At 34.3% G+C, this 12,440-nt stretch overlaps 1 protein-coding gene across 1 annotated transcript in view; it reads right to left on the minus strand.

Annotated features, from left to right (window-relative positions):
• Nucleotides 1-4,134: 4,134 nt before the first annotated feature.
• Nucleotides 4,135-12,440, minus strand: part of ETNK1 (ethanolamine kinase 1) — a 103,629-nt gene continuing 95,323 nt past the window's right edge. Inside the window, exons 11-12 of the mRNA XM_024575895.3 lie at nucleotides 10,205-10,278; nucleotides 4,135-9,675 (exon numbers count right to left, since the gene is read on the minus strand). Of these exons, the coding sequence (XP_024431663.1) occupies nucleotides 9,603-9,675; nucleotides 10,205-10,278 (147 nt within the window). The 3' untranslated portion in view covers nucleotides 4,135-9,602. The remainder of the gene's footprint in view (nucleotides 9,676-10,204; nucleotides 10,279-12,440) is intronic.

Here is a 12,440-nt window from a genome sequence, read left to right on the forward strand (position 1 = left end):
GGCAATTTGAACCAAAATAAAGTTAGAAAACCTACGGTAGCAGATTTAATATCTGACTGTACATGTATTCCTTATAACTGATAGAATATAAATATAATAGAAACATTATTCATTGATAAAAGGAACACTAGAACAATCCAGGGAGCAACCTGGCACAACTTAGTCAAAATAAATAAATGACCCAGCAATTTTTCTCCTTGAATATATCCCAGGGAAATTAGTCTCATGTCCATTAGTAGACATATAATGAGGAAGTTCATTGTTGAAATATTGGTGGTGGTAGCAAAGTTGGAGGCAGCCTGGGTGTCCAGCATTGGGAGAAAGGATAGATGAAAATGTGGGATGCACATTATCAAACATGCAGCTATAGAAACACTACCTTAGAGGTAGATATTCACATAACTACACAAATCAATCTTAAAATATAGTACTTGGAGAAAAAAGTGAGAACAAGAATGAAATCAATAACATAGTATCAGCTGTACGAATTAAAAACAAATAGTCACAAAAACATACAAGTTGTAAAATTAGATTCTAATAAAGTATACAATAAAAATGGTTGCTTATGACTAGGGCTGGAGGATATAAAAGGGGGGTGGACCAATTAATGAGCAGACTCACTAGCGGGGCTTTGCTAGTACCAACAATGATGACAGAGCTTTAACGCATGAGTATGGTTAACTTAGCCTTCTGCTGTAGAAATCAACTTCTCCTGAAGGCCAGGCTTCGCTGGTGGCTTTGGAACTGTGGGAGCATACTGTGTCACTCAGCAGGGCCAGTCCCGGGGTCGTGAGTGAATGAGGCACGTGGTTGGATATATCCAAGCCTGAGGATTGGCTGGACAGTGGTGGGAGAAAAATGGACACCAGTAATTGAGGATACTGGCAGGAGGGTATAAGGCAACACACTGGAATCCAGGCTGGGTAACGATAGGCCAGAAGAAGGATGTTTGGACAGAAAGAGATCAAAGTTCTGGAGGTTTTTTTTTTTTTTTAATATTTTTTATTTTGAGAGTGAAACATCTACCAGTTACTTCCTGCACATATCCCGACCAGGGATTGAACTGCAACCCAGGCATGTGCCCTGACTGGGGATCGAACCCGCAACTTTTTGGTGCATGGGATGATGCCCCAACCAACTGAGCCACACCAGCCAGGGAAAGTTCTGGGGGTTTTAATGAAGTAAAAGTTATGGTGGAAGGCAATTAAAAAAATTTGGATTAACTAGTGATATCAAAGATGATATGATGAAGTTTTACATTTCTGTGGTTCATTTCAAATGATGAAGTAGGCACTTGCCCTGACCTTGCAGATAAGATGTTGATAGGAAATCAACAACACTAAAATTTGAAGAGACCGAAGACTTTCAGCCTGAATTGCTCCAAGGGACATTCTTAGGTACAGCTATTACCGGTGGCAATGGAGGTGACAGAGAATACTGACAAATACTGATGCCCTCAGGAGCCGAGGAGGCATAACCAAACAGGAAATGACAGTGTGGACAAGCTGGGTGTGGCACAGCATGTTTGATGACCTTCACAAAGGGCAAGTGTTTGTTGGAGAGAAACAGCAGTGCGAGACTGAGAATGTATCCACCGTGCCCTAAGCCCTAGACACGTGAATTAATGAAAGAACGAGCAGCCTCTGCTTTGGGAACTGTGACTAGATGGTATCCTTAGAAGAAAGGCTATTCTCACCTCAGTTAAGGCAAGAAAAGAAAAAGTAGAACTTAATAGCTATATACACGCTCCTTCCTTAAACCCCACCCCCAACACACCTTCCTGACGTACTTATAAAAGCCCTAATAGTCCAGTCCTGCCAGCTGCATTAGTGGGCTCAGCCTGCCATATCAGAACACCACGGGCTCAGTAGCTTAAATAGAAATGTATTTTCTCACAGTTCTATAGGCTTAGAAGTACACAATCAAGGTGTCAGTTAATTTGGTTTCTGATTAGAGCTCTCTTCCTGCATTGTAAATGCTGTGTGCTCACATGGCCTTTACCCAGTGTTCAAAGAGCAAGCTCTTTAGCATCTCTTTTTATAAGGACACGAATTCTACGGAATCAGGACCCCACCTTTATGAATGTAATTACTTCCTTGGAGGTCCACCTCCAAATACAGCCACACTGGAGGTTAGGGTTACAATACAATGAATTTGGAACATACTCAGTCCACACCACCCCCCAAAACCTAGGTGAAAATGGCCCCCATTCAGGCAGAAGCCACATATTTCAGAGAAAGACAGGAAGAAGTAGAACTCAAATCCTGAGACCTCCAAAGACAAGGTAGTTAGTGTTCAGATACAGGATTGTCAGCTCATGTACCTTCTGAGTGAGTTGGAATTTTAAGGAGCACGACAAAGTGATATGCCAAAGTGACAGAGTAGTACAAGAGAGTCCCAATTTTTACTTGGTTACTGTGATCTAGCATTTTATAAAACTATAGGAAACTCTAGAGGTAATCTTATTTATTCTGATCAATTCACAAATGAGAAAAAAAAAAAAAGCCCACAAAACCTACGGTCATCACTGGAACGTTCCCTCTAGTTTTTGGAGTCTCCAAAGAGATATTCTGAGCTGACAAGAAAAAGAAGAGCAGAAACCGAACTCCATTCAACCTTTACAAAGACTAGCGCAATTGGCACCAACCTCCCCACCTCTTAGTTTTCATCTTTTTGCAAAACGTAAACAAGCTAATGTCAATACAACATCAAATAAAGTTAAGACCAAAAAACTCTGCTCCTCTAACCGAGGAAAAAAACTCACTGGCAAATGTGGTCAAGTGGTTACGTTTCTTTCTTGTTTTTTTCTTTTTAGAATATTTCAAAGTTGGAGCTCAGAAATCATTTTTAGCAGCATTGCTTTAGGTTCTTGTTAGGGATGTCACCAAGACAGCCTTTTACAAGGCACCTACACAGCCTTCTGCTTACATGTGAAAAAAGAAAAAAACTGCAAGTACAATAAAATTTTAAATTTTTTCCAAGTGTTACAAAACTGAGTAAAAAGAAAGTTTGAGTTAGATTTTTAAAATGTTGTAGGACTAAAATGACAATCCTTTACCAGATTTTTAAAATGTTGTAGGACTAAAATGACAATCCTTTATCAGCTAATTAGTAAATATACAGTGTTTTAATAAGAGAGACTAAATAAGTCTCAACTATTTGAACTTTTTAATTTTTAGAGAGAGGAGGGAGAAACATCGATGTGCAAGAGATACATCGCTCGGTTGCTTCTCGCATGCTCCCAACTGGGGACCTGGCCTGCAACCCAGGCCTGTCCCCTGACTGGGAATCCAATTGGCGACCTTTCAGTCAGCAGGCTGGCACTCGACCCACTGAGCCACACCGGCCAGGGCAGTTTCAACTATTAAGATTCACGATATAGTTGAGACCAATTAGAGAAATTGCAGTGCAGCGGAACTTAGTATGTTTGATTCATGATCTTGTGTTGCATTAAAATAATATAGTAAAAAAACCTGATATGTCAAAGAGTAGTTTCGGACTGATCCTTCCTTTGTAATATTCTGGTTAGGTTAAGGGGGTAAAGCAGCTAATGCAATGGAACTGACAAATTTTTAGATAAATGTAAATTGATTCCTGAATAATATTAATGATGGCTGCTTTAAATATTAATTTCTGGTATAAGTCAATGATGCATGGCTTGGGTTTTACTGACATTTATGCAATATTATGAGAAAACCAATTACAGCTTGCCTGAAACTCACCTAGAGATGAAAAGTCTTTTACTGCTGTTTCAATGTTATGGACATACAGTTTAAAAATATACACTGGGTAGAGCCTGAAAAGCTGCTGGGATGCTAGATTCTAAGAACACTAAATTCTGGTCATCTCTAGGAAATCAGTGGCAGTTACCAAAGTACCTACATACCTCTCTAAATTGAGACTCAACTAAATAAAAACCAAATTATGCAGAAGCATGTGGTAAAAAATAAAATGAATTTCTAACTTCCAAAGCCATTAAATACAATATTATAAAACCAGAGAATTAGAAATTAAACAATCATTTCAAATATACAAATAGTTATACACTAACTTTAAAGTCTTGTTTTTCCACAAAAGAAAAACCACAAAAATTAGTTGAAGTGACAAGATTTATGGATACAACTAGGACTCAACTTTAATGTTACAACCAATTTTTTATTTACAGAATATAAATCTCTTCAAAAGATACATTCCTTCATTTAAATCAATGGTAAAAGGCCTTATTAAACAGAAATAAAGCCTTAACATCACTTATACTTAAACAGAAATACAAACAGCTTCACTAAAAGTTTATGAACATAGAGCAAAAACATATTTTTACTTAAGCGTTATATGAATGAGGCTGTTTTTAATTTTCTTCACTGGCAACCCCATTTTAACCACAGAACAAATTTTACTTAAATTAACAGTAGTAAAAATGTAAAAATTAAATTTTAAATACGAAAATAAGCAACAAAAAACAGGAAGTATCTTCATTTCCAAACAGATGAACAAGTTCTCAGACGCTCACTTTCTGAGGCATGTCAAAACACCTACATCAAAAGCCGCATTCATTTGAGAGGTATCAATACATTTTCAGTGCCGAGACTATTTGTAGCACTTACAGTATATACAAAGCAGCATTATACTACTATGGTTCACACCTGATAAACACAAATTTAAGCTTTATGCCAATCCCCAAATTTAACACACAACTAATGCAATGACAATTATTTTCTTTTCTTATGAAACTGAAAAATTAGAATTTAAAAACATGGAATAATGCCATGTCTTCTGTCTTACAATAGTATATTTTCAAATTCAAATACTTCATTATAATGGAAATTTCACCCAGCTGTACAAAGGCTCTAAATACAATACAGGTAAAAGGTTTCCTCTTTGCAAATTCCACCAATTTATAGCTACTTCAGTACAAATAACAGGTAACTTCTTCAGATTACTGGACAGTAAAAATTCCAGCGTGTCACCACCCAAACTGAAGTAGGAGCACACCACAACCAGGGCAGGCAATTCCTCCTGCCTGCGCCACTGCCTCTGGGGCTCTGTTCCAGGTCACAAGAGCTAGTTGACAGGGGTATCATCAGATCTTCACCGAGCTATGAAAGTTACCGTTAGAGTTTTAAAATTTATCTAATGTAACAATTTAAATCAGCCACTTTTTCTTATTCATCACTAACTAGTTTAAATACAGTATGTAATCTTTTTAATTTGTGTACATATCTTGTGTTTTGTTAAAATGATTAATGGGTATTTATACCATTAATGGATAAGATGTAAACAAAAATATGTCTACATGAGGAGTATTTTACACAATGGTTTTTTATAACAAAAAAGCTATAGGATTCATAATTAACACATTTTATTTTAACCTGTTGTTTGATAATTGGTAACATCAGTAGCATAAGTAGTGCATAGGGAAAAAGAGAATGCAGATTTCAGGACAAAAACCTATGAAAAACTTTAATTTTGGATGCCCAACACAAATGGGTATTCTCTATAAGCACTATTGTTATTTTTTCCATTGAAATAGTTGAAGTTTTCTGTCCACTCCAAATTATGTTCCAGAAATAAAATTTTTAGTGTGAAATTGTATTTATTATGTGATATATCTTATTAATTTGTTTTCAAATTTTCAAGTAATGCAAACCCAATTATTTTCTTCTATAGCAACACATTTTACAGACTAAGCTTCACAGATCGGGGGGGGGGGGAAATTCATTTAAAATAATTGACATGCTTTTCTGTCCAAAGACATCAACCCCCAAACATAACACTCATCACCTAGGTGGTATGAGGGCAGGGGGGGGGGGGGGAGCAGAAAAACAGACTGCCCTATGTAACTGTTTCCAGTCCAAGGACATTCTAAAATCTAATGAACTAAAGAAAACTCATAGCAAATCAATTTTGAAATAAGGATAAAGCTGTTTTACCATTTTCCTCTGTGCATAACAATTACTAGTATTTGCCGTTTTTGTAAAGCAGTGCAAGTTGCTGCCAATAACAAAACCCTCCTAGCATAAAGCATTGCAACTCTCTATCAACGGTCTGTCTCTATCACTTTGGAATGCAGTATAAAATGCTTACTGAAGGCAATTTACAGCAGAAAGTCGAACTGATAGTATTCTCATTTATATTACAAAGGAATTAAAAAATGGTACAGAAGGTTTTGTGTAATGTAAAAAACAAATACCTATATAATTATTAAAGTGGAGGTTTTTAACTTGTTAACAAAGTGTCTGGGGGACTTTTCCTTTAACTTTGGAAGCTTAAGTAACATTTATGAAGTTAAAATAAATATTTTTAGTCCAGCAAAAATGAAAATGGCAGTCATTATAAGATTGCTTATATCTTTTTGTTTTTTTACAATTCCATAATAAACCACTTTAGATTTAGAAAAGCCAACTGAGATATGCTTAGGTTGAACTAAGAGACGCCATGTATCGTATCTCTTGTATACAGAGGATTTAGAATCACATTCAGATATCAAAAATTTCATGGGTTTCCTGTAGAAAAAGGTTAGGTTAACCACCTTGAAAATAGGAAAGGAATAATACTTCAGTGTACATTTTTTAAGTTACATTTTTAATTTGCTTTAGCTTAGAATTATGGAATGGAGCTCTAACAGTGTATAATGATTGACCACTTGCAGGAATCTAACTTCACAAAAACTAATGAACAACTAAAGAATGAAGAGAAATATTATTAGGCACTGAGAGGCTAAATAAATAAGTACTAACATTAACAAAAACTGATAAACCCTATTTCAAGTTCCTATTGTTATCTTACTGTGTAGCCAGAACTGCTGGCTATTTCCAGTCTAAAACCAAAGAACTAGATTAGTTCCTCACAGAAAAATTTCTACAAAAGGGAAGAGAATGCAAAACAATACACAATCTCATATGCAAGATACAATTCACACTAATTTACAAATTTTTATTTACACTGTTTTATATACATTCCAGGCAGACCTAGTTGATGAGTTTTGTGCTCATACTGATCTCAAATGATCATGTGAATAGTATGATTTACTACCACATCTCTTTGATCTCCAGAAAATGGTAGTAGTGTGCAGTCAGAAGAGGGAAAACAACATTACTGGTCAGTGAGATCTAACAAGTATGTAAGGAACAGAGAGGAAAAAATCGTGGAACTTTGCTTGTTAAAGCATCCAGGCCACTATGGTCTATTGACTAACAATGAGTGTACACATGAATGCCACTTCTCTAACAACCATTTCCTATTTACAAAATGAGCTTACAAGTTGAGTTATTAGGTAAGGCATTCAAGTTCCTTAGCTTAACATAAAAAGGCAACAGATATCTCAAGAAGCCACAGGATAATTTTAGAGGGATGTTTTTCCTTTAGAATCTCTTAAATGGTTAACAAAAAGGGAAGCAATTTGAACCATATTAAATGCCTGTAGCATGATCCCCCAAAAAACCTGAAGTGGGAGCATCACAACATCCAAAAACCTAACCAGAGAGTCAGGGAAATATCTTAAATATCTGATTATGTTCCCAAGATCCAGTGGATACTCTCCTAGGGATAAAGTGAGAGCCTTTATCCCCCTCTACATTCACTTCTACATGAATCTTTCTGAAATGCTTATTATAATAGTGTCACAGCTAGCAGCTATGCATAGGCTACCAGCGACGGCTCAGTGAATCTCTATTCAAAATAGTTTGAAGACTATCGAGTAAGGTAGAAAAATGATCTCTCCTCCCATAGTATATACTGTTGCACTTTAAGAAGTTGGAAAGCAAAACAAATCAGGAGTATTACATATTTTTCATCGTTTTAAGAAAATAATCCAACCACAGATAAAAATCCCACCAAAAACAATTTTTCAAGTATATTCTAACATTATATAAACAGTTATTATTTCATTGGATTCCATTCATTCAGTCAATTGGGTAAAATTCTATAATTCTACAATAATGTGGTTTATAAAAACAGAAGTGAACATTTTTAACATTGGGGAGGTAGAAAACAAACCTTGGTCTAACACTGTTATATATACAAACAGATTTTAAGATTCCATTTATGTAACTAGAATTTACCATTTAAAATGGCCTTTAAGTGTTTCTACTTTATTACCTTTAAACATCTTGAGATAATCCAAGTATTTTAAAGCACTTATTTGAGAATAAGTCATTTGGAATAATACATCAGACTCCCCAGAAGATTTCTCAGAGGATAAATTTGTAGCTGCATATTCTGAATATGCAGATCCATTAAGCCAACTTTGTACATGGGCACTTATGTGACCAAAGTGAAAAGCTTGTCAGACTAATTTTCTAAGAAAAAACAACCATGGCTATTCAACTCCACACAGCAGTCTTCAAAACTTGACCCCTACTTATCCCAAAGATCTAACTTCCTTCCATATAATAATTACCATCCTCTCACTCAATAACAAAATAAAAAATATACAAACAAAATCAAGAGAAATCAAAACTAACAGAAGTATTTCTGCTTAATTCACATTTTGCTATATCAGATTTTAAGTGTATAATATCAATGCCTTAAATGTTCCATATTTAATTCTATTAACCACCTCAACTTATTTCTCTGAACCTACAGGTATCAAGCAACTATTTGCTATCATTATAAAGACATGGAGCCAAACTAAAACATGAAACCAAAATAATAAGAAATGAATCTACAGGGGTAAAAAAAGAATTAACCTAAATGACATTTTCTTGTTCCCAAGTATGATAAACGTTCAACCTTTGTTTCAAAAATTAGCAACTGTTCTACTAGCTATTATTTAATAACATACATAGAACATCTCAATAAGTAAAATAAAACTTTTGGTTAGAAACAATTTGATACACTAAAATCTTAAAAACAAAACTAGTAACCTAAATGACCACATTGAGTACATGAAAACATTAATGAATCCAGATTTTTGGTAACAAAATTATCATATCTACTCCAGGATTACATAGTAAATATTAATATTTATATGCCAGACTATGTAGGGAGATGAGAATCTAATTCTAAGGTATATTCCCCCAAAAGAAAGAGCTTCCAATATTCAATTCAAAAAGGTGTACCACTACCATAGACAGTGAATGCATTTTAGCCTCCCAAATAGATGTTTTTCAATGAACGCCCTAAGTTATCTATACCAGTGCCTGGCATTTCAAGACTAAATGATCCATTTTACTTACAGTGCATCAAGATCAAAAAGTTACAACGAACATCTAGAATGTTTAACTAAAACTAAAACCAAAATTCACTCTGGAACATTTTTCATTGCTTACATTTAACAGATGAAATACATGAAAGCAATCAAAGAATCATGTTACATTTATAATAAATAATTCACATATAACAGATTATCAAAAAAAGATTGAACTGACATCTTTATACCTTTTTGTAGATTTAATAAATTTCCAATCTACCACATACTGATAGCAGTAGGTCTATTTTTTGACACCAGTCTATTTAAAAAAACAGATTGGTTGACAGGCGCATAATTTGTAGAGCAAGATATCCAAATTAAATTACAGAATTTTAACAAATAATCGGCTTCATGGAATTTCTTAAGAAAAAATTCACAAGCATTGTTCAGCTACTTGAGAGTAATTACATTTTTACTCAGGCATTTTTAATGCAGTAACCTCAGGCTTCATTTTAAAGTATTGGTTGAAACGAACAATTGCATACCTAGTGAGGAAAGAGAATGACAGAATTAGTCGAAGCTGGAAACTTAATCCACCCTTTATTTCCACCCGCTCTTCTAAACTAATTTTTTTAAAGTTTTAAAAAAATTTCAAAGAACGTATCTTTAGTTTATTGCACCACCTACTGGACACTTTTCTAATATTAACCATATTTAACAGATTATACCAATTTCCTCTCTGACCAATTATTAACTGTATGCAACCTTTATAACATTTGATTGAAAATAATAACTACAATGTCCCCTATGAGTTCTAAATGTTACTTCCAAGAAAGCAGAGACAAATACAGGGTCCAGCACAAATAATGCCCCCTTTTTATTACAAAATCATAGCATGTATGTAATTCTGTAACATAACAAATATCACACTCAAACACACCATATGACATGTTAGGTGAAATGTTCAAATAAAAAACAAATGATTACACCCATATTATTATCCTACCAACCACACTCAAGCAGGCCTTACTTCTGCTGGACCCTGTATAATACATACAGTAAAATTAAACTTACCCAAGGAAATCAAACTCAATAGTAGAATATTTGGCTTGAATCAAAGCCCACAGTCCCCAAAAGAAATGAGAAGCCTAAGGAGAAAGGCAGAAAAATAATTATAATAATACATTTCTTTGAAAAACAAATATATTGTTAATTTTTCTTTTTTCATCAATTCCATAAACAATACTTTCTTGATGCTTTTTAATGTAAAATATCTAAAGGAAATATTTAAGTGTACAGTTATCTAGGCGGCCAAAAATCACTTTTGCCTACACCAAAAGAAATTACAATAAACTATTGTCATTTAAAAACTAGAACCCAATTTCTGTAACCTGCTTGTGTAGGCAGACTTCAGTCAGCATCAACACTGACAGGTGTTGGTTAAATGGTGTTTATTTTTTCAAGTTTTTTTTTTCTTTTTGCCAAGTATTTTTAATGAATATTGCTAACAGGTTCTCTTAAAAATACATTGTCAAAGGACCTGGTTACTTGACATAAAAATATAAACAAATGAAAATCCAATCTCAAAAACAAAAAATATATATATTTATATATTTCTTGAGGCATACCAAAATTTTATTAGGTGAAACTTTGGCATTTCTTATAGCCAACTTCACATATATATTTTTATTACTTATAGCAGTTAAAAGGTATATTGCCAATCATAATGCAAAACAAGAAAAGATTACAGAGTATTTTTTTTACTGGGTGGTAGTAGGAACTACCTTTTTTTTTTAAAGAAAAAAGGAACTCCAAATATTAAGTGAGTTAATAGATGGTGTCAAAGAATGCAGCCCAGTATTTGCATAACTCACAGGCCCTACGGTGCCAAGTTCTTCATTGCACCTCCTTTAGCAGACCCCACTACTAGTCTTAAAGAATGACTTTTACCCCAAAGTGATTTCTTGCTCACTAAAACTATCAACTGTACCACCTTTCATGGGATGATAACAGATGAGTGTTTATAATGTGCATTTATGAGAAGCAGATATGCACATGCTCAAGTTCTTGATAACCTAAAAAGGATTAAACTTTAAGCTTCAAAGGCCTACTACTCCTTATGCTCTAATTTATGAAACCTTAAGTCAGTTTGAAATTCCAGATTAGGAAAGTTTAGTCTTCTGTTGAATCTTAGAAAATTTTTATTTTCAAGTCTAACATACATTTACCTCAAAGTTGTACTTTCTGGTATGCCTTCAAAAAGAATACTTAAGTAAGAAAAACATTCTAGGGGTAACAAACATCTGAAAACAATTTTTACTGACCCAACAATTCTGTATAACCGACCACAACATAAAGTAACACAACTTTATTTATGTCAGGGAAAAATGGGTCTTAGGACTTAATGGAGAAAACAGATGACTGTAATTAGGAGCTTTAAATAGCTGTGTGTGTGCTTTACAATCAATTTCAGTTAAATAATATATTTTAAGATTCTGATAATATTAATAAGGCTTTACTTCCAAAGAAATACTTTAGCCAGAAATATTACTTTTAAAACTTTTACCCTATAATGATCTCTATTTAAAAACGTTGCTGAAAATTATTTACTCAAATACGAGTGGAATTATTTCTGGGCTCTCGATTCTGTTCTACTGGTCTGTGTCTGTTTTTCTGCCAATACCATGATGTTTTGATTATTGTCACTTTGTAGCATAATTTGAAGTCAAGGAGTGTGATGCCTATGGCTTTATTTTTTTTCTAAGGACTGCTTTGGTTATTCAGGGTCTTTTGTAGTTCCATACAAATCTAATTTTTTATTCTATTTCTTTTAAATAATGTCACTGGGCCATGACCAGGTGGCTCAGTTGGTTGGAATGTTGTACCAAACACCAAAAGATTGTGGGTTCAACAGCTGTTCAGAGCTCATACCTAGGTAGCAGGTTCCATCCTGGGTTGGGGCATGTACAGGAGGCAACAAGTCAATGTTTTCCACTCTGTCTCTTTCTCCCTTCTTATCTCTCTAAAATCAGTACATGTATCCCTCAGGTGAGAATTAATTTATTTTAAAAACTGTCATTGGGATTTAGATGGGGCCTGCATTAAATCTGTTTATTGTTTTGGGTAATAAGGACATTTTAATTATGTCGATCCTTCCAATCCATGAACACAAAATTTCCACTTCGTTGTATATTTTTCAATCTCTTTTAATAATGCTTTGTTAGCTTAAGGATCCAAAAATATAAAATGGAGGAAAAAAGCCTCTTCAATAAATGGTGCTGGAAAAAGTCACATGCAAAAGAATGAAACT

Source organism: Desmodus rotundus, chromosome 3, assembly GCF_022682495.2.
Source record: "Desmodus rotundus isolate HL8 chromosome 3, HLdesRot8A.1, whole genome shotgun sequence".
Classification (NCBI taxonomy): Eukaryota; Metazoa; Chordata; class Mammalia; order Chiroptera; family Phyllostomidae; genus Desmodus; species Desmodus rotundus.